We start from the raw sequence: 23,502 nt of genomic DNA, 5'->3' as shown, positions 1-23,502 counted from the left end.
TTTTAGACCTCATTCTCTTTTTAGCTTGTGCATATGCATATGTATTAACAGCTATTAACTACAATGCTCCCTGCCCTCCCTGTGCATGTCCTGCAACCTGGTGATCTGTCAGATTACAGCATTTTACATTAAACTTCCTATTAAATCTGAAATTTAAGACATACTGAACTTCTGTGCCTAACTGCTCATCACATTTGCAGCACTTGGCCTAATTCTAGCCCCAACTGAGGCAACAGAGAGGTGCAGAGGGAGTGATAGTTGGGGATTTCTCAAGAGGGTATTGAGAGAATCGGGGAAGGGGCCTTTGCACTTTTGCTGAGAAAATGTTCAGATCAGCAGAACTGATTTTTGTTCACCACTAAAAATTCCTGGTTTTTTCCTACTGCCATTTAAAAAGTGCATATTTTAAGTATAGTGTTTCAATATATGGAATCCATAAAATCCATAGACACCTCTGTATCTTATGAACTCTGAAACATTGGGGAGTGGGAGGGGTCCAGGAGCACTTATCCTCCTGTAAATTTCAGTGGTAGGCATTCCATAAAATTCATAGACCCCAATGCTGAGCTCTTCAGTGCCAGCAGTAGGAGTGTATTGCTGACACTGGGTGTTGCAAACATGCCATAAGACACGCCTGCGACACCCTGTACTGAGTCAGTGTTGAGCCCAGTGCTGGCCAGATACTGCCTGGAGCGCTATGAGCTCCAGGTGGCAGTGAGGGCCTCAGGGGTGGGGTGGGGTGAGGTGCTCTGGAGTGGTGGAGGGTCAGACAAGGGAGGAACTTGGGTTGGGGGGGGGGTATGGGATCAGCAGAACTCTGCTCCGTGAGATCCTGAACTCCATGTCTTGCCAGAAGGCCCAACATGGAGTTTCTCAAATTTGCACTGGCAAAATAGCCAGTGCGGACCCAAGGAGTCCTCTGGCGACTGCTACGGTGCTGCAGGATGCAGTGGTAGCCACTTTGGTGCTGCTGCACCTGGCAGTGCTGCCACCTTCAGGACTGGGCTGTTAGTTCACTACTGTCAATTCAGTTTTTAAAGTAGTCTTCTAGAAAAACTGGTTACATGTACTGTTGCATTTTTGCATACCTGCTATATGTCAGGTGTGGTTCTCTGCTTCTCTAGTGCTCTGTCTGTCTGTCTGTCTGTCTGTCTGTCTCTCTCTCTCTCTCTCTCTCTCTCTCTCTCTCACACACACACACAAATTTCTCTATCACTCTTCTAATCATGATGAGAGATTTCTCTCTGGCTTATTTGTGGAAAATAGTGTTTTTCCTCTGGCAGCTCCTAGAGTAGAGTGGTGAATGAGCACAGTGTGCTACCACCTGGTATTCTGGACAGCTTCTTTGCTGGCAATAGAAGTCAGGCAGAGGGTTGATCCCCCCCCCCCCCGCAGTAACTGAAATAGATTTCACCAGTGATATTTCATTGCAGAAGAAGGGTTATTCATTCTCTGCTGGCTACATGTCTGTGCTGCTATTAGAATTCACAGAATAGACATCCTTGTTGAAAGTCTGAGACAAAGAACTTATGGAAGTTGCGTTGAGCATGCAGATTGTGTCACCAAGTCCTCAGCTAGGTGGAGTGCATATGTTCAACAGCTTGAACCCTATTTTTGTTTTGTTTTTGGTTTTTAATTAAAATAGAATACCAAACAGACATCAGTCTGGTACCTTTCAGCTGCAATGACAAAATATGGTCTGTCTGGGTGAATATAGCTCTAGAACTCTTGACAAGCCCTTAGAAATGTGGAATGATGATGAAAGCTTGAGCATGAGGTGGAGGAGGATGTGTAATCTGCTTTTCTCTTTGAAATGGTGGGGGGAGTGTGAAGGAGGATGTAGGATTTTGCTACATGGCGTTTTAACCTGGTAATTAGTTTTTCTAAAGAAAGAAGCGTTTTGCTTTCCTGGATGATTTTGGCAGTGGCAGAATTTTAATACTCTTTTTCTGGTGACTGGCAGCATGCTTTGCAGACTCTTGGCATTCATACCACAGCCAGGAGTGTGTTGACACTTGTGAGCAAAATCCACAGTGCCAAATGGAAGTGTTGTGTCTTAATTTCTGATACCTCCTCCCAGAGGTCTCCTGATATTCCCTTGTACCTTTGCTTTTTAATGGAACTGCAGTGGAAAATCATTCAATCCCTCAATTATCCATTAGGCCAGCACTGTTTTAAGCTTTCTGAAATGAAACTCTCTTTAATTCATCCTTCTAAAGTTACTCTACTAGTCTTTCATAGACAGAAATGTCTGAATTTTCATTTATTATTGATTCATAATCAGACCATTTAAATTCTTTTATGAAAGAAGTATAATAATTTCTGGTGGGGTTTAAAAGCATGTCTATTTTGCTTAGCCGTTGAGGAGGGACGATTCCCTGGGTGAACTTTTAGTCACTGTTTATGAATTTTAATGCTGCTTTTATGGTTTTTATGTTTACTTTTTTCCGCTCATATGATATTGTTGTTTTGATTCTAAAGTAGTTGTTATTAGTATTATTATCTTATGAATTGCATTATATATAATTGTTTTTAGTATGGCTTTTGGAGAAGCGCACTCAAATGCTCCATTGATTATGGAGATGTTGTGCATTTTGAATAACTTGCTAGCACTTAAGAACATAAGAAGAGCCCCACTGGATCAGGCCAAAGGCCCATCTAGTCCAGCTTCCTGTATCTCACAGTGGCCCACCAAATGCCCCAGGGAGCACACAAGACAACAGGCACAACCTGCGTCCTGGTGCCCTCCCCTGCATCTGGCAATCAGAGGCAGCCTGCCTCTAAGCTGGCAATGCAAGAGTTAAACCCCTCACCTTAGGTAAGAAAGTAAAAAATAACTCTGGGTTTAACTTAGTAATTTTCAACCACTGTGCCATGGCACATTGGTGTGCCACAGATGATCTGCAGGTGTGCCGCAGGAGTTTGTTAGTTTATTATACTAACTAATTTATGTATAAATTATGTATAAATGTATAAATATGTATAAATTTATGTATAAATTAGTTAGTATAATAAACTAACAAACTCCTGCGGCACACCTGCAGATCATCTGTGGCACACCAATGTGCCATGGCACAGTGGTTGAAAATTACTATACTATACTATACAGTGGTTGAAAATTATTATACTAATTAGTATAAATTAGTTTATACTAATTTATTAGTATGGCCATTGGGGATGTGTGCCCCCCACCAGCAGCATGGTGCGCCTTGTCAGTTGTCCAAAACCGATGGTGTGCCTTGCCAATTTTAGTGCCTTATCAGTGTGCCATGAGATGAAAAAGGTTGAAAATGGCTGCGGTTCTTGTGACTCCATTAGAACATGGCAAAAGGGAGAGCACTGAAGAGAAATTTTCTCAGCAAGGTTACCTGAGGTGAGGTTCTTGCTGAAGAACAAGGTGACGTGCACTTGGCTTTGTTTGCAACATCCTGGGCGGATTCAGGCATTCACTCTTCTTGTTTGGGTTGGCTCCCACCATTTGCAAGCAAAGATGTTTTCCTTGCCTTTGGCCAACATAATCACATGGTATCTGCAGGAACAGGGCTGCCAGACTAATCAGCCTGAGAACGGAAATCCCTTTAATGCTCTTGTTGCAGCAGAAGAAAAGGCAGCTGTGGTTCCTTCTGCCCTTTCCTCCTGACCATAGTGCCTGCCCTCCTTTTCTGACCTGATATCCTTAATTTGGGTAGCAGATAAGTGCCCAATCCTATCCAACTTTCCAGCACCGGTGCAGCCACAATGCAGCCTCAAGGTATGGGAACAAATGTTCCCATACCTTGAGGAGGCCTCGGTGACTGCATTCCCACCACAGTATGCAGTGCATGGCCTATGGGCACAGCTGTACCAGAACTGGAAAATTGGATACGATTGGGCCCTTAGGACCCAATCCTATGGTCCACACTGCGCCTGCGGGGCACAGACCACAGTCGCAAATGTGCTGTAAGGCACATTTGCGGGGCTTACTGCTAGGCTCCCGCCAGAGGTGGCTCAGCTTCGGCCAGCGCTGAGCCACTACCTGCGGGCGCCCGCGTTCCGCAGCTCAGCAGTGCCTGCGACCGCCGGGCTGCGGAACGGCAAACGTGGTGAGGACGGGGGCATTCTGGGGAGTGGGGAGGCCAGTGTGATGCGGGGAGGGGGCGGGGAGGCCAGAGTGATGTGGGGGGGCATGCCAGAGGTGTGCCTGGGGGCGGGTGGGAGGAGGATCCTGGGCGCTCGTGGAGGCTGCGTGCCTTACATGAGCACGTTTACTTTAGCTGCGCCCTTTGGGCGCCGCTAAAGAGAGTAGCCCCATTGCGGGGCTGCCTCCCTTATCTGGGGGAAGGGAATGAACGTCCCCTACTCCCAAGGTGCCTCTTGCGGTATTGCGGGAGGTGCTGGATTCGGTGGCAGCCCTCATGGTGCCACCAAGCGGGGGTGCCCCAGGCAGCTCAGGATTGGGCTGCCCGTTAGGATTGGGCTGTCGATCACCTTGAGGTGAGAGGAGAATCTCTGCTCTTTTATCCAGCTGCTGGAGGGAGCTGCAAGCAGCCCTAGGCTAGTGCATGGCTGATGAGAGGAGATACCCCAACAGAGACATGGGTCAGCAACATCAGCAGGGGTGCAAAGCAGCCATGTGCTTGCATGGTGCTGAGTGGAAGGGCAGGAATTCTTCGCCCACCTCAATTGCCTTGCAGTCACAGGAGATGATTTAACCACTATAGGAAATGTAAGGTCAGAGAGGAAGGGTGGGTGCCAGGTCGCAGATGGAACTGGCAGAAGGAGCCATAGCTGTCTTTTCTCCTGTTGCAGTGGGGGCATTAAAGATGATTTCCATTCTCAGGCCGACTGGTCTGGCAACCCTATAAAGGGCCTCTTGTGTAGCAAAGTACATCCAGTCCCTCAGAATACTTTATTCTGTAGTTCTTCCCAGCCATGTTCTACCCACCAAAATATGGCATGTGTACACAGTCCTGATCCCCACACCCAGACCCCTGAGATTCTTACAAAACCAAGCCTTGCTGTTTTCCAGTGGAGATAAATGGGCAATCTTTATAGTTTTTACAAATATTCTGACATTGTTTTTTGAGCAAAAAAAAAGAAATCAGTTGGTCATTCCCAGCTTAAGCTCACTCAGGACGCAGTCTGTACCTGAAGATGGGCCAGCGCAAGTCCCCTGTGCCGGTCTGGAGGTATTGGAAAAGTGTCATAAGGCACCTTGGGAGTTGGAAGGACGCCTCTGGTGCCATTGCGCCAGAGGAAAGGGAGGTCTGTGCTGGCCATGTCAGGCCAGCGTGGGGAGGCTAGGGGGTGGGGGGAAGGGCAGGAAGGAGGCGTTCCGGGGTGGGGGGAGGGTGGGCAGTGGGTGGGCCCCTGGGCGAGCCTCAGCCGAGTGGGGGGTGGGGCCAGGATCTGGCACTTGTGCTGGATCCTAACCCCAGTCCCGGATGACCCAAAGTGGTTCCATGCTGCTCAGATCTGTGCTACCTCTTTAGGTGACACGGATCTGAGTAGCCCCATTGGGGCTGCTGCAGCATTACCCAGGGTAAGGGGGACTGTATTTCTCTTGCTCTAGTCTGAGTCACAGGCAGCCCCAACCCCGCTATGGATATGGGGCAGGCCAACTGGCCTCCCCATTCCAGAGCAAGTTAGGAATGGGCCTCCTGTAACTTTGAGGATCACTGGGATCTGTTTTCAGTGTAGGGTCATCCTTGAGACATGGTAAGCACATTTTTGAGCATGGGCAATTTTTTCTCCCACCACTAAGTGATGATGAGAGCCAGTGTGATACATTGGTCAGCGTGCCAGATTAGGGCAAGGGAGATCAGATTATAATCCCTGTTCAATTACAAAACCTCACTGGACAGTGTTGGTCCAGGCATTCTCTCTAATCTACCTCATAGGATGGTTGTGAGGATACAACAGTGGAAGAGGGAACCTTTAAGTGGGTCTGAGGTGGGTCTGAGGTTTTAGAAAGAAGGGCAGGATAAAAAGAAATGTCATAAAATGTCATGTCATAAGGAAGTTCTCCCCTTGTGTGTGATTAATGGGAGCCATAGGATTTGACCTGGATATGTCCCCCCCCCCATATTTTTGACAACTCTGCCTTGCTGTATGTAAACGTTGGACGTTGTCTGACAGCATGTCTGAAAGCTAGATTAGTCTGGTTGTGGTCAGTGCTGGGATGGGAGACTGCCTGGGAAGGCCCCATGTGTACAAACGTAACATGACCGTAACAATAGTGCTCATCAGTTCAAGCTGTCATATCTTGCAAGTTACCAGACTAAACAAGTCAGGTGTAAAGACATCCCAGTGAAGATACAGAAAGCCACATCCCTGTTAATAACAGCTTCATTGTTGTCTGTGGCTCGTTAGCCTATTAAAATGAAAATGTGAGGAATGAGCCAGTGTTGACCTGCCACCTGTCATACCTGTTAGGGAACAAGCTGAGTGTGGCATTGTGGTGCAAATGTGGGGCCTTCCTCCGTGTGGGCACTGAGAGTCTTGACAGCCCTGACTGGAAACCTCTTGGTTATCTGTCTGTACGCTTCAGGGGGAGCTGAAGCACCCGCAGCAGGCATTCGGTCTGAGCGGCTCTTTTCTTGCTCTGGCAATCCTTGTTGCACTGTAATCACACAATTATTGTGCCATTAAAATGTCATATTCATAGGAACCCACATAAACAAAGCATTAACAATTGCTGGAAAATTGTAGTCTTTACTGCTAATGACCTGCTCTCTCTCCCCCCCTTCCTTTTCTGAGTCTTGATTTAAGAGGCAGGCGCAGAAGTATGTCTCCGAGCTTAGAGAGTTTCAATTTTTAATGCGCTGTCACTGTGCAAGACTCGCCTTTCCTTTCTTGTTTTAAATTTCAGCCACAGGTGCTTCGAAGGAAGCTTCTCAGTGAGCTGGTAAAGAAGGGGACAGCTGTTGCCCAAGTGTGTTCTCAGTTGGGGGAAGATGTCAGAAATCTCGTAATAAGGAAGAGCCTCTTTTGAAAAGTGTTGGGTTTCCGACCTCATCCAGAAGAGGGGAAAATTAGACTGTGTATTTTTATTCCTCCAGGTACCCATCTCCCTATAGGCATGACAACTCTGAGTTCTAATTAATGGAAGAAGGGGGAAAGGGGTGGAGAGAAAGAACTGGACTTTCTTCGCCAAATTAATCTCTGATAGCTTTTATTGTGAATTAATGAAGCCAGTTTCTTTCAAATTCCACACTGTCCCTCATGAGGTCCTGTCTAATTGATTCCTAAGGGACTCAGGTGTGTTATTTCACAGCGTATTGTCTTTCCTCTTCTCAGGTGAGGGCTCACACACTTCTGTACAGTGTGACAATCACTGCGAGGTATCCCTCGAGTTGGGCTTCTTTTTGTTTGCTTGTGCTAACCATTCCAGTGATTTATTTCTCCCCGTTTTAAAAGCAGAAATATCTTGCTGCTGAATTTTTCATGGAGGAAATGATAAAATGTAATATCAGTCTGTCCTCAAGTGAACTGCAGGTGTCACTGTCAGAAAAACTTTTAACAGGCCCAGTTGATTAGCCTAGTGCTGACAATGCTGTCATTTCATGTTTTCCCCCTTCCTTTGGCTGGATATCGGAAGGCCCTAATGTGCGTCTGTGTGTTTTTCCATGTGTGTTCCTGTTCAAGCAGCATTTCTGCTAACTCTGTTGGTTAAATTTTGGCACAAATCTTTGTCCATACAAAGTGAAGGTTTTTACACTGGGAAGTGTCTACATGTGCCATTGAGGCTCAAATTCTAACCAACTTTCCTGCACTGGCATAGCTGTGCCAATCGGGCATGTGCTGCATCCTGCAGCTGGGTGGCAGTCATGGAGGCCTCCTCAAGATAAGGGAGTATTTGTTCTGTTACCTCAACGATGCATTGCCCTTACCTTGGTGCTTGAAAGCTGCTTAGCATTGCACCCTAAGAGTCTGTTTTATAAACCAAATGTGAAAACGTGTTTCTTCTTTGTTAGTCTTCCTTTTCATACTGTTGGGCCTTCAACTAGGCTATGTGAGTAGTCAGTGGGAGCCTTCCAAGGAACCACCCTACTAGCCACACAGCCACATCCATTCCCTCTATCTTGGGAGGGAATTTCTTGGCCCAGCAAGAGAAGACAGAATGCCAGAGAAATGCTCAACCTCAGCAATCCCCACTTATGAAATCTTTGGAGCCTACATAGGCTCGGTTCTGCTCGGATGGTTATTGGACAAGTTGTGTTCCTGGAAGCTATCAGCAGTCTGGCACATTTTCCAGCAGAGTCCTTGCTGTGCCTCTTATTTACCTTTGATGTTGGATCTCCACCGACTCTGTTTTGAGTCACCACTCTCATTTGTCTCTGGTTTGCCTCTATGTGTCTCCACCCAGTTCTTGACTGCAGTGTCAGTGCCAGCTTGCTGGTGTCAATTAGAAAAAAATAGGGTGACTCTTAGGGATGTCCGATGAAGAATTTAGTGACTTTATCCTAAGGATCTTATTGACCAATTTTATCCATCTCTGACTTGGATTTTAATTATGTCCAGTTTCCCTTATGCCATGTATAACTCCTTCTTGTCCACTTCCCAAACCCAGGGATTAAAGAATCACTTCTATAGACCTGGGGGTGATCAGACCACAAATCTTACAAATGGAATCTTAAGAAGGGGAATACAAAGGCCAGACATAAATGCATGCAAAAACTTTCTTAGTTCTAAACAATAGGATAACCCTAGATAACCCAGTAAATGCTATATAATCAGAGTTCTTTTAGCTAAGTATTCATACTCGCATAAACATGCACAATTACCTGGCCAGGGCAGTTGGTAGCTTAGGTGTTGGAGTGAGAGGAAGAGGATGGCAGTCATGATCTGCAGCTTTCTGGTGTGTCCTGTTGATATTCTTCAATGTAATGATGTTGGCTTCTAACTTATATAGACCTTTCCATCATACCCCTAGAGCTGTTGAGTCTACCTCTGTCTGGTAGAAGCATAGCAAAGGTGTGAGGGGTTGATGACATAGATATTTACACTTTACACTTTCCAGATGGAAAATCCCATTTGGGCCCAACTGACAATTGAACCTTGCAGATCCACTTGTACCCTATGAGTCATGATGTGAAATCCTCCCTGCTTGTGCAGAGTTTGCTTTGGCACAGTTCTCAGTCAAGGACCCCAAAGTGTATTTTATTAGGGTGATCAAATAAAACTGTTCAAACATTGTTCTTCAGGTCATGTCAGGTATGGTACAAGTTCAGAACAAAGTCTTCGGTAAAACGTTGGTTCCCTCTTACAGTCGTCATTTCCTGAGGTCCTCTCTTTTCAGCCTTACCCTGTGTGGCAAAATACACTTGAAGCAAAAATCTATGCATTCAAACCACCCAATGATGGCACACATAAGATAAATGAGAAATATTTAGCATAGGTGAGCATATTTTTCATTTGTGAGACTGGGTGCTCTGAGGCAAAGCCCTGGAGTGAGGTTCCCCATGGCACTCTTTCCCTGCCCACCTGATGATGCATAAGGCACTATCATTGCCACCAGAACTGAAAGTAGCCTAGTCTTCTTATGGAGAAGGGCCCTTGGTCAGGAAGGGCCAAGGGCCCTTGGTCGGGAAAAGCTCTCTTTTCACTGTTGGACTTTGGCACATACTACTTCTGTCATTAATCCTAAATTATACAGGCACAATGCAAAATATGCAAGTAACATGATCATTCCCAGAAGATGCACAATCTATATTAATATTAATTACACAATACATTTTTTTCCTGTACATTAAGCAACCTGAGCACATATACACAATCACAGAAACTGCATCTAACTAGGTGTGCAATTGTCCAGTTTGTATATTACATTTCCCAACATGACAGCATACCTGATAAATCTGAAACTGCTCTCATGAACAAAAATAGTGTATTGCATGAATTTAGCCATAGATATGTAAGTCAGGGTAGCTGGTAGAGGAAAGGATTCTTAGCTATCATTATCACACTTGCTTATGTATAACATAATTTAGCAAAGCTTTGTCTTGCCTGTATTGGGTTTTACTGTTAAGTCTGTTCATGTAATGTGCGTCTAACATATGTTGTCATTGTTGACTACATCTGCAAATGGGTGAGTGCTGTGTAGCATAATATTTGCTGACTGAAAGATATGCTAGTTTGGAAAAGTCTAAAGTTGTTTCCTTCAGCGCTCTCTCTCTCTCTCTCTCTCTCTCTCTCTCTCTCTCTCTCTCTCTCTCTCTCTCTCTCTCTGTATGCATAGAGCTTTCGTACTCATTGGACATACTCAGGACATGTTCTCATTGAACCAACCCTGGCACATATAATGCTTCGGTTTTGCTAGTTCACTTGATGGGTATCAACATGAGAAGTACAAAAGGTATTTCATGGTAAGCAGGCCCTGTGCAAAAGCAGAGTGCGTGCAAGATAACTTTTTGAAAAGGGAATGGGTAGGAGCATTTGGAAAATGAATGTGGTGTCAGGTCTCTGGTGTTGGTGCTTATTTCTTGCGGGAAAATGGGTGTTACTCTAGGTCTTCTCTGTTCTGGCTGTGTCACAGACGTGGGCTGGTAAGGATGGAGCATTGTTCATTAAATGGTCCATTAAATGGAGAGGTCTTACTTCCTCACCTGGTTCACTGGATCTTACTGTAAATGATAAAGTGTGGGAAAAGGACAAATCCCTCTCCCTGCCACAGTCTCAGTGTGCTGGAGAGCAGTCCAATTGTTATTAAACATTAAAAAAAAAAACACAAGCATTTTCAAGGCACATAGTGAGAGTAACATCTGGTTTGACACTTAGCTGTGGGATTAACTAGGAACTTCACAGTCCAGTTGAGGCCACAGTTCTAAACTCTGTGGCAGTGTTTCTCAAACTGTGGGTTGGAACCCACTAGGTGGGTCACTAACCAATTTCAGGTCAGTCCCCAATCATTTCAATATATTTTTTAATGCATTAGACTTGATGCTATCATGGTATGTGACTGCATTTGGGGAAATGTTACAGATCTATACTTTGAACAGGCTACTCTGTATATGCTTTTAACAATGATAGTCAATGGGGTTTACTCCTGGGTATGTGTCGGTAGGATTGCAGCCTAGGATTGTTATAAATTGGCCTGCCTGATGATGTCACTTCCAGTGGGTCCTGATAGATTCTCGTTCTAGAAAGTGCGTCCTGGTGCTAGAAGTGTGAGAACCACTGCTCTGTGGTGTTCAGTGTGTTCATAGAGCTGCCCAGACACAGGAGCTCTCCCATTTTCTTCAGTGATGCACTGAAGAAAATGAAGAGCTGTGGGATCTGCACACCAATGTAATATTGATACACGGGTGTACACTAGTGTTGATACACTGGTATTGATACACTAGTATATCCACTGGTAATACTACTGGGATATGCTGATAGCCCAGACTCACTTAGCCCAGATACATCTGAATTTTCAAGGAAGGATTATTGCAACATAAGATCTTTTTATTCTGTCAGCTGGTGAGTCTGATGAGCTATTTACTATCCTGGTATGGGTAAGGACTCCCCCCCCCCCGCTAGAGTTTCTATTAGTCTCCCAAATACTTATTAACTCACCGTGCTTTATATAATTAATACCGGCCATTAAGCTGCAGCATTGAAAGAAAAATGGTCTAATTTCTGATACATTTTTTTTTATGAATTTATTACCAGTACACGAAAGAAAATGAATATGAGGCATGGAGAGAGGAGCCCTGTGGAAGATAAATAGAAAGGCAAGTGGAGTATTGACTTGATCCTTCAGGCTAATTTGGAACCTAAAGTGAGTTAGATCATAATAAATTAAATTTAGATTTCTGTACATCAGTTAAATAACTCCCTAGACAGGATTCTACTTGAGAGGAAGAAGAGATAATGCTTGGTGGAAATGTTATAATGAAGATCTTATCCAATAATCCGTAACTGATGTGCTGCCCTGGATGAGCGAAGGGAGTTTCCCTTTTTCAGTTTACAATGTGCTTATCTTTCTCTACCTGGTAATCAAGAAACAGGTAAATGATCAGTTGACTTGAATGACAATTACCAGTTCAAGCCAATCATAAAATCATAGGACTGTATAATGACCTAAAACTCATGTAGTCCAAACTCCAAATGAGGCAAGTACTTCTACTGTTGGCAACCTTCAGTCTCGAAAGACTATGGTATCGTGCTCTGAAAGGTGGTTCTGGCACAGCGTCTAGTGTGGCTGAAAAGGCCAATCCGGGAGTGACAATCCCTTCCACACCTGGAGCAAGTGCAGTCTGTCCCTGGTCTGTCTCCCTGGCTATGGGCCTTCCTTCTTTGCCTCTTAGCCTCAGACTGTTGGCCAAGTGTCTCTTCTAAAGCACCACCTAAGAGATTAAACCATATGGTCACCTTGAGACAATGGGCAGTGGCTGAAACACTCCATCACCTATGGCGGTTTTTCTTGGACTGTACCTCTGAGATTTCAGGTGCTAGGGGCACATGTGTGTCTACTCCCTATTTGTTTCAAATGTCCTGCATATCTGAAAGCTGGCATACCAGTGAGAGGCTAGGGCCAAAACAAGTATCTCTGATGTGCAAGTCTGAATAGTGTAGATGCTAGAATGTTAGCATTCAAGCATCTTTGAATATTAGAAAGATGCACTTACCATGACATATTTTGAAAACAGGAAGGTTGGAGTGCAATCTTACTTGCACTTATCTGTGCGAAAGTCCTCTTGATCTCAGTGAGATTTCCTTCTGAGTAGGCATTTGCAGGACTTTGCTATTGAACTTGTAGCTGTCCAGTTACATTGGCTGCTTTAACTCCAAATGCTGTTGTGCAAGTGGACTAATCTACCGCATATTTGCATTCCTGTTCTTATTAGAGGTGGGCACTAGGGTAGTTTAGGGGTAGCACTCATGCTTTGGATGCAGCGAGTCCCTGGCAACTTTCCCTGGCAGGGAAGTTCTGCTGAACCTGAAACCCTGAAGAGCAACTGCTAGTCAGTGCAGACAAAACCAAACTAGATGGTCTGACTCAGTGTAAAGTAGCTTCAGATGTAAGTTGACGATGTTTTATAATACATATGTCCAAGCTCTGGGTACAGCTCAACCATCTTTAAGCATGTGCACAAGTTCAGTGCAGGCTTAACTTTATCAAAGAAAGAAATGGAAGTGAACCAAAGTGAATGGAAGCAGAGCACTGAACCTCAGCTGGATCGTGCTCTTTTTAGAGGGTGTTTTTGTTTTGTTTTGACAGTCACATTGACCAAAGGCTAGAACCAACCCTACGTCCAACCCTTCTCTGAGTCTTCAGAGATTCCAGATTCACTGGGTGCAGCTTCTCCTGATTGTTTACTGCATTGATAAATCATGTTTTACAAGATGCCTTAAAAAAAAAACATCAACAGTATTGATTGCACAATATATTGGACTCCTACCAAAAGCTTGCAGACACGTTACATATATCCTTCTGCTTGTAAATAGCCGGATGGGCTAGAATGGCCTTAAGGATTAATGGGTTTAAGAGCATTCTGTAATACTTTATCTTCTCAAATCCTCAGCTGTTGTTCAAAGTGCAAGAATTCTTTTCATCTCTGGCTGTACCATTTGTAGCTAGGGAAGCTATAAGCAATGAAGAATTGAGTCAGAATGACACTGTGAGTATCCATATTTATTCTCTCTGCAAATGTGCTCTTTCTACAAGTCAAAAAATGGTTTTTACAATTGTCAGCAGTGGCGAATTTGCCTTGGGATATGAGAATAAGTTAGAGCTTTTCTGACTTTTGCAGAATTGCTGGCCATAAAGTTATGCAATCAAAAATGGACTCATGTTGAGCCTTTCAATGCAGAATCTAAATCAACTTCCCTGTTTTTTCCTGTTTGTGTGATTCTGTATAACTGGAACACATAATGGTGTCTTATGGCTAGCAATGGTGAATAAATGATTATTATTTATTAGTAAAATACTAGTTATGGTGGTTAGGATTGGGATGTGACTAGGACCTGTACTTTGTACAAAGATATGTTTCTATTGGGATTTCCATCAGAGAGCCCCAGGATCTGTCCCTGCCATCTGCAGGTAGGGCTGAAGAATACCTGCGTGGAACTCTGGAGAGACCATAGACAAATACTGTGCTTGAAGGACCAATGGATTGAGCCATTAGAAAGTCAATTCCTGTGTTCCCAAGAAACATAAAGACAAGGGAAGAGAAGGAAGTAAGGAGCAGGCAAGAATGCAAAGGTTTACCAAAATGGTAAACTCATCCAGAACAATGTAGATTAGAATATTGTAATTCACAGATACTGGAAAAGATGGCTGTTGTTTCTCTACCTCATTTTAAAACAGATGAAAACTAGAGAAGAAGAAACTGTTAAGGAGGGAAAACAGAAGGGAAAATAGATTACAAAGAGTCTTTAAAAAGATATGACAACATGTTGGATATGTGTGTGCTGAGTTTCCAAGGGAGAGAATGCGGAAAAGAAGTGAGAAAAGAAGGAAGCATCAGAGCTGCACCAGAAGGGGGCAAACACACAGGAGGCTGAGCATTCAAGGTTTTTAAAGCAAGAAGCAAAAACTTAAATGGGATTGAAAAGATAAGAGCGAGCCTGTGGAATATTGAACTGGCTCCAGGTGGAAGAGAAAAAGAGCAGAAAGCAGGACATTGCTGATCTCAATGAAAAGAAAGCAGGGGAAATAGCCTGAAGCAGGTGGAATTTTGCAACATTAAAGGGAGAAAATAATTCAGGAGTTACGGGGCTACTGCTGGCCCACAGGTGCCTTTCTGAAAATTAGCAAAAAGACTATATGCAGCCTCTGGGTTAAGGGGTAGCAAGATGCAAGGGAGTGGCAACAGGATATGGGTATCTTGTCTCAAGTGCTCCCTGAGGCATCTGGTGGGCCCCTGCGAGATACAGGAAGCTGGACTAGATGCGCCTTCACCTGATCCAGCAAAGCTCTTCTTGTATTCTTATGACCCTTTCTCAAGTTAATTTTGTTAATATATTATTTATTTCTCAATAATAACACTTCTGTTCACATTCCAAGCTACATACCAGGCAGAGGACAAGGTTGTGGTGAGGAGACACATATCAATTTCCACAGGTGCCCACCTCATGCTTGCTGCCCGTGCTTTCCCTCCCTCCACCTCATGGCAGTGTCATCTGGAATAAGGGTCCTGCAAAGCAGCCAGCGTCCTCAGTCCCATCCGTGCTTGCTGCCAGCTGCTTCCCAGTGCACCAAGGCATGTATGCCTGCCCAGCTCATTCTAGTGGCAGTGTGATGGCAGCGGGAATGACAGGTGAAGGAAGGCTGATTATAGCCAGCTGGGAATGGCACCCCCTTGGATGTGGCATCCTTGTGCAGAGCACAACCTGCACACCGATATAGGGCAGTCCTGAGGATCTACCAAGAATACAAAGTTGGTGAACCAAATTATCAAGTCTGTGAGAAAGAGAAGGTTTGGGATGAAACAGGATGTGCATAAATTCGGTCAACATTAAGCACTTTTCAGTCCAAGTGCTTAACGAGGGTTAGACTTGTGCCTCACTTCAGAGCAGGGGTACTCAAACCCCGGCCCTGGGGCCACTTGTGGCCCTTGAGGCCTCTCAATGCGGCCCTCAGGGAGCCCCCAGTCTTCAATGAACCTCTGGCCCTCCAGAGATTTGTTGGAGCCCACACTGGCCCGATGCAACCACTCTCAGCATGAGGGTGACTGTTTGACCTCTAGTGTGAGCTGTGGGATGAGGGCTCCCTCCACTGCTTGTTGTTTCACATCTGTGATGCAGTAGTGGCAGCAAAGGAAAGGCCAGCCTTGCTTTGTGCAAGGCCTTGAGCTATTGCAAGACCTTCATTCATTCATATAAGTTCATCTTTAATATATACATTTATGTAAACTTATGTAAATGTATATATTAAAGATGAACTTATATAAATTTATTCAAATTTTAAATGTAAATTAATACTTTTTTTCCCCCAGCCCCCCAACATAGTGTCAGAGAGCTGATGTGGCCCTCCTGCCAAAAACTTTGGACACCCCTGCTTCAGAGGGACAGGATACCTGAAGGGGAGCCTCTGAAGAACATCTTCATGCCCCAAGTCCTAAGCCTTGTATGGTTTTAAAGGGCAACATTAGCATTGTGCTAAAAAATGGACAGGAGGCCTGTGATATCCTTTAAATACTGACAAAATATATTCCCATGCCTGGTCTCTCTCTGCATCCTTGGAGCTGAGTTTTTGATCAAACTGCAGTTTTCCAACAATGCATTACAGCAGTGGGTTTACCTCCTTTTATAAATGAATGGTTAAATTCATCGGTCGCAGGCTACTGGAAGTATTTTCTGTGCATAACCCCTATTGACACGAATGAGGGTTATAGTGAGCAGAGTTGCACATCTTCCATTCATTTTAATGAGGCTTATGTAAGAGCAGTTTTAAAGTGGATCACGGACTGGATCAGCAGTCAGCATGGCTTTGGTAGCATGTAATGAATCATGTCTAAAAAATATATGTGACTTTTTTTTTTTTAAGTCTGCAGGCATGTAGATAAGGGTGATCCTGCCTTACTGTATACAGTTAAACCTCTAGAATTTGTAGTCCATCCTTAGAGGTGCTTAAAAAAGAAAAGAAAAATTCCTCATACTTGTAATAGGAACTTGGCCATTTGGAAGCTCTCCAGTGATTCCTTTTACAGATGACATATATAATGACAGATTTTATGGGGTTGTTTTCAACTAGTCCCATCAGTGAAACTGATGTATGGGACACGGCCCATTCATTTTCTGGAACCCTCACTGTCCCCCTCCCCTTCCAGCACATTGCATAAAACGTCCTGTCAAATGTGAATAAAATCAATTATGGGACAAAATTGCCTGTTTCGAAAGTTTCATTTTGTTCCATTAACAGGCAAAAGAGACTTGGATATGGAGTTAACAATAAAAAAAAGATCAATTATTGGATAAGATCACACTTTTTTTTGGTGTCAGAGTGATTGTACATGTTTTGAATCTCGCTGTACTACACGCAGGTTGAGATCAAAGAGGTTGTGCTTCTGTAATGATGTGATTTTTATCTGCAGCACATTGTGTTCACTTCCACAGAGCAGGGACAAAGCCATTGTGCACAACTGAACGAAAGACAGGCTGACTCTTCTGTAGAATAGGGGGTGGTGCCTAGTGCTAACAATGCTTGCATCTGATGCTGATCGTGGGGCTATGGATTTGAATAGGTAGTAAAAGTTGGGCAGGAGGTCTGGTCTAGAGGGTAGAGCTTCTGTTAGCCCGAAGATAACATCAGAAGGTCGCCAGTTCGAGGACACCGGTAGCTCGCTGAACGGCTGAGAATGGCGAGACCTTGAAGCAGCTGACAAGCCGAGCTGAGTGATTCCACCTGCTCTTGGTGTGAGCAAGAAGCGTCTTGGCTGCCCTCCGTGTGAGAGATGGAGCTGCTTGTCAGCCTGCCTGGGAGAACTGGAGGCCAGAAGTGAGACCAAATCAGGAGGATCCATTCTGAAATGTTGTTGGTTCTTGAAAGAGAGAACCTCTACGATTGTAAAAATTCCCTTGAGGGATTTAGAAATGCCTGCCTATGTAAACCGCCTTGAATAAAGTCAGAGGAGTAATCCGATGACCAGAAAGGTGGTATATAAATACCTTATGATTATTATTATAAAAGTTACAATAAAAAGTGCCAACTTAGGGCCCAATCCTATCTAACTTTCCAGCACTGGTGCAGCTGCAATGTAGCCCCAAGGTAAGGGAACAAATGTTCCCACACCTTGAGGAGGCCTCTGTGACCGCCTCTCCAGCACAGGATGCAGTGCATGCCCCATTGGCACAGCTGCACCGGCACTGGAAAATTGGATAGGATTGGGCCCTTAAATAGCAATTTTAAGACAGTCTCCTTTTATTTTGAATTAATCATTTCAGATAGATGCCTGTGTTCCGTCCAAATTTCACATGGTATGTTTTGATTTATAGTCTTCTCTGTTCCATTAAAAATCCCCAGATTCCTTTTCCTCATCAATCCTCACCATTTAAATACTTTTTTTGAAGTATTTTCGCATATAAACTGATAGGTTGCAAATGTGTTTTTAGACATGTGTTTTTACATAAGTGAATGGAAGTTACCCCTGCTAACGTAGTCAAGAGGTACCTTCTAAAGTGGTGTTCTCTTATATTTAGTGGGGGGAGAACAACTATCCTTCACCCCAGCATTAATAATAAGGCCTTTAAGAAATATCTGGTCAATATAGGCATTGACAAGATAACAGTTAAACAATTGCAACAAGCCACACTGCTGGGCACATCAAATATGTTGTATTCCATATGATATGATATGGTGAGATCTTGTCAGTTCTTAAACTCTTAGAGTTCCAGCAAGTGAGGACCAAAAAATCCCAGTCCAAACATCTGGTGGGCTGTGACATCATCATCATCATCATAATGCATAAACTAACAGACATTTTCATATTTCCATATCTTATACAATTTCTAGTGAGTGGAAGGGGTGATGAGCCATGCATTTCATCACAACTTTTGGCAAGAGTATTTGATAATACCCCCAATCAAGTATAACATCATTCAGGGACTGATCCAGATCCCTGTGCTCTGGCTTACTGCTGGCACACACTGTCACAAACATGCTGTAAGGCACATCTGCAACCATTACCTTGGGCCCAGCGCTGGAGCTAACCCAGGAGGGGAGGAGGCATGACAGGGGGAGGGAACGGGGTGGGACGATATAGCCTGACATGGGACTCTTTGATTCTGTGCCGGCTCAAGAGTCGCCACAGAGTTGAGTAGCCCCATTGCGAGGCTACTTCCCTTACCCAGGGGAAGGGGAAATGGGACTCATGGCCTGACATGGGACTCCTTGATTCTGCAGCAACTCAAGGATCAAGAAATTGCAGCGCTCCTTCCCTTACCTGAAAGTCCCTGTCCCCCAAGGAATCAATGCGGGCTGTCCAGCATGAGTAGGATGCGGTGGTAGCCATTTTGGTGCAACGGCAGCCTGGCGTGCCGGGCAGGTCAGGATTGGGCTGCCTGTCTCTGGTTCCAAACCAAGAATGGACAGCTTGACTATTCTGATCTGATGGCCAGCAGTGTATTTTGTTGCACAATCAAACTCTGTTGTAGATTATGAGAATCCACAATACTGGTAAGGCCTTTGTACTGATGGAGTACATGTCCTCAAGAGTAGCTGGGACAATTCAGACAAATTCAAAATCTTTTTTAATATCCTTTTTTCAACTATTACTTTTACTTTCTCTTTTAAATACATAGGGGCCAGGGGCCAGATAAAACTACTTTCTGCTGGATCAACACCCTTACTCTATGTAGCAAAGTTAAGTTCATTCAAGCATGTCCACCATGCAGGAATGCCTGTTACAAATGTAGACATAATGTAGGCAAAGAGTAGCTGTCATCAAGTTATGCAACCGTATGCTCAACAGGAAGGACCATTGGAAGATCTGGATTTTGGTATTCCAGTGCAGACAGGAACTCTCAAGAGACATCTTCAGAAAGCTATCATGCCTCAAGTCTTGATTTGTAAATTAGATATAATACCCTGCCTTGGAAGATTGATCAAAAGAATAAGAGAAAGACTATTAAGCATTTTACATACTCAAAAATGGTTCTGGGAGCAGAAGAGGAGGGAACTGGGTAGAAGAGGGAACTCTCAAAAGTGGAAGAAAAGAGGGAAGGTGAACTTTTCAGGGCAGAGAGGACTGAGAGTTTGCTTATTCTCTATTAGTAGAGACTTTTTCAGTGATAAATTAAAAAAGAACACATAATATTGCTTTCTGCACTTCTCATTTTTGTAAAGCAGACAAATAAAAACCTACCCCAAAATTTGTGGAAAAAAACAAAAAATAAGTAATGGTCTGGACAGGAAGGGAGGGTGTGCATGGATAATGACTGGCTGCATCTGCTGTCACTATACTACTTATATCACCTACCTAGTACACTTTTAAGAGATTGTAATTTATAATTTATTAAAATGCACCTTTGGAATAAAAAGGTTTAGATTCGTTAGGGGTTTAGATTCGTTAGGCACTGGGGAACATTTTGGGACAAGCGGGGCCTGTACAAGAGGGACGGGCTCCACTTGAACCAGAATGGAACCAGACTGCTGGTGCATAACGTTAAAAAGGTGGCAGAGCAACTTTTAAACTGATCCCTGGGGGAAGGCCGACAGGAGCCGAGGGGCATCCGGTTTGGGACTCCTCATCCCTATGGGATGAGGATGGGGAGGTTAGAGAACAACAAGACAAAGGCAGGGTAGGAGAAGAAATTGGCAAAGGTAGCGTGATGGGATGTGATAGACGGTTTGGCACAATGAGAGGATGCGGGGACAAAGGAGCGAATAAGCAGCCCATCCTAGGGCATTCCATGTACAAATACTTTTATGCGAATGCCCGAAGTCTACGAGCAAAGGTGGGAGAACTGGAATGTCTGGTGACAAGGGAAAACATTGACATAGTGGGCATAACGGAAATCTGGTGGAATGCGGAGAATCAGTGGGATACCGCAATCCCGGGCTATAAACTCTACAGGAGGGACAGGCAGGGGCGTGTTGGAGGTGGGGTGGCCCTTTATGTTAAGGAAGGGATAGAATCCAGCAAAGTAGAGATTGAAGGTGGGTCCGACTCCACCGTAGAATCTCTGTGGGTTAAATTACCAGGCTTGTGCAGCGATGTAATACTGGGGGCGGGCTATCGTCCTCCAGACCAGAAATCGGATGGGGACCTTGAAATGAGGAAACAGATCAGGGAGGTGACAAGGAGGGACAGGGTTGTAATCATGGGGGACTTCAATTATCCTCATATGGACTGGGTCAATTTGTGTTCTGGTCACGATAAGGAAACCAGATTTCTTGACGTGCTAAATGACTGTGGCTTAGAGCAGCTAGTCACGGAGCCCACCAGAGGACAGGTGAGTCTGGATTTAATATTGTGCGGTATGCAGGACCTGGTTAGAGATGTAAACGTTACTGAGCCATTGGGGAACAGTGATCATGCTGCCATCCGTTTTGACATGCACGTTTGGGGGAAGAATACCAGGCAAATCTCTAACAAAACCCTTGACTTCCGACGGGCAGACTTCCCCCAAATGAGGAGGCTGGTTAGAAGGAGGTTGAAAGGGAGGGTAAAAAGAGTCCAATCTCTCCAGAGTGCATGGAGGCTGCTTAAAACAACAGTAATAGAGGCCCAGCAGAGGTGTATACCGCAAAGAAAGAAGGGTTCCACTAAATCCAGGAGGGTGCCCGCATGGCTAACCAGCCAAGTCAGAGAGGCTGTGAAGGGCAAGGAAGCTTCCTTCGGTAAATGGAAGTCTTGCCCTAATGAGGAGAATAAAAAGGAACATAAACTGTGGCAAAAGAAATGTAAGAAGGTGATACGGGAGGCCAAGCGAGACTATGAGGAACGCATGGCCAGCAACATTAAGGGGAATAATAAAAGCTTCTTCAAATATGTTAGAAGCAGGAAACCCGCCAGAGAAGCGGTTGGCCCTCTGGATGGTGAGGGAGGGAAAGGGGAGATAAAAGGAGACTTAGAGATGACAGAGAAATTAAATGAGTTCTTTGCATCTGTCTTCACGGCAGAAGACCTCGGACAGATATCGCTGCCCGAACGGCCCCTCCTGACCGAGGAGTTAAGTCAGATAGAGGTTAAAAGAGAAGATGTTTCAGACCTCATTGATAAATTAAAGTTCAATAAGTCACCAGGCCCTGATGGCATCCACCCTAGAGTTATTAAGGAATTGAAGAATGAAGTTGCTGATCTCTTGACTAAGGTATGCAACTTGTCCCTCAAAACGGCCACAGTGCCAGGGGATTGGAGGATAGCAAATGTCATGCCTATTTTTAAAAAGGGAAAGAGGGGGGACCCGGGAAACTATAGGCCGGTCAGCCTAACATCCATACCGGGTAAGATGGTGGAATGCCTCATCAAAGATAGGATCTCAAAACACATAGATGAACAGGCCTTGCTGAGGGAGAGTCAGCATGACTTCTGTAAAGGTAAGTCTTGCCTCACGAACCTTATAGAATTCTTTGAAAAGGTCAATAGGCATGTGGATTTGGGAGAACCCGTGGACATTATATATCTGGACTTTCAGAAGGCGTTTGACACGGTCCCTCACCAAAGGCTACTGAAAAAACTCCACAGTCAGGGAATTAGAGGACAGGTCCTCTCATGGATTGAGAACTGATTGGAGGCCAGGAAGCAGAGAGTGGGTGTCAATGGGCAATTTTCACAATGGAGAGAGGTGAAAAGCGGTGTGCCCCAAGGATCTGTCCTGGGACCGGTGCTTTTCAACCTCTTCATAAATGACCTGGAGACAGGGTTGAGCAGTGAAGTGGCTAAGTTTGCAGACGACACCAAACTTTTCCGAGTGGTGAAGACCAGAAGTGATTGTGAGGAGCTCCAGAAGGATCTCTCCAGACTGGCAGAATGGGCAGCAAAATGCCAGATGCGCTTCAATGTCAGTAAGTGTAAAGTCATGCACATTGGGGCAAAAAATCAAAACTTTAGATATAGGCTGATGGGTTCTGAGCTGTGTGTGACAGATCAGGAGAGAGATCTTGGGGTGGTGGTGGACAGGTCGATGAAAGTGTCGACCCAATGTGTGGCGGCAGTGAAGAAGGCCAATTCTATGCTTGGGATCATTAGGAAGGGTATTGAGAACAAAACGTCTAGTATTATAATGCCGTTGTACAAATCTATGGTAAGGCCACACCTGGAGTATTGTGTCCAGTTCTGGTTGCCACATCTCAAAAAAGACATAGTGGAAATGGAAAAGGTGCAAAAGAGAGCGACTAAGATGATTACGGGGCTGGGGCACCTTCCTTATGAGGAAAAGCTACGGCGTTTGGGCCTCTTCAGCCTAGAAAAGAGACGCCTGAGGGGGGACATGATTGAGACATACAAAATTATGCAGGGGATGGACAGAGTGGATAGGGAAATGCTCTTTACACTCTCACATAATACCAGAACCAGGGGACATCCACTAAAATTGAGTGTTGGGCGGGTCAGGACAAACAAAAGAAAATATTTCTTTACTCAGCGCGTGGTCGGTCTGTGGAACTCCTTGCCACAGGATGTGGTGCTGGCGTCTAGCCTAGACGCCTTTAAAAGGGGATTGGACAAGTTTCTGGAGGAAAAATCCATTACGGGGTACAAGCCATGATGTGTACACGCAACCTCCTGATTTTAGAAATGGGTTATGTCAGAATGCCAGATGCAAGGAAGGGCATCAGGATGAGGTCTCTTGTTATCTGGTGTGCTCCCTGGGGCATTTGGTCGGCCGCTGTGAGATATGGGAAGCTGGACTAGATGGGCCTATGGCCTGATCCAGTGGGGCTGTTCTTATGTTCCTATGTAAACACACAACACTGCTTTCTGCACTTTTCTTCCTCCTTGGGGAAAAAAATCTGAAAAAATAAGAATGTTTAAGAACACCTCTATCTATTAGTGTTTTCAGGGCCCTACATCATGCTATAAAGTGTCACTCTCTCTGTCTCTCCCCTTCCCATGTGTGTGTGAGATATAGCATATTTTTTCAACAGGATGG

General features: G+C 44.7%; 1 protein-coding gene across 3 annotated transcripts in view; it reads left to right on the top strand.

Moving 5' to 3' along the window:
• Positions 1 to 23,502, top strand: part of GALNT14 (polypeptide N-acetylgalactosaminyltransferase 14) — a 253,564-nt gene that overhangs the window by 87,663 nt on the left and 142,399 nt on the right. The window contains exons 1-3 of one of the 3 annotated variants that reach the window (XM_066618674.1): positions 10,288 to 10,346; positions 11,635 to 11,696; positions 13,491 to 13,586. The exons of 1 other annotated variant lie outside the window; for it this stretch is intronic. In XM_066618674.1, the coding sequence (XP_066474771.1) occupies positions 11,661 to 11,696; positions 13,491 to 13,586 (132 nt within the window). In that variant the 5' untranslated portion in view covers positions 10,288 to 10,346; positions 11,635 to 11,660. Of the gene's footprint in view, positions 1 to 10,287; positions 10,347 to 11,634; positions 11,697 to 13,490; positions 13,587 to 23,502 lie in introns of those variants that run through there. One more of the 3 variants, XM_066618673.1, reaches the window with a different exon arrangement.

The sequence above is a fragment of the Tiliqua scincoides genome, chromosome 1 (genome assembly GCF_035046505.1).
Source record: "Tiliqua scincoides isolate rTilSci1 chromosome 1, rTilSci1.hap2, whole genome shotgun sequence".
Classification (NCBI taxonomy): domain Eukaryota; kingdom Metazoa; phylum Chordata; class Lepidosauria; order Squamata; family Scincidae; genus Tiliqua; species Tiliqua scincoides.
The sequence above is the reverse complement of the archived record's forward strand: the minus strand, read 5'-3'. Positions and strand labels throughout refer to the sequence as shown.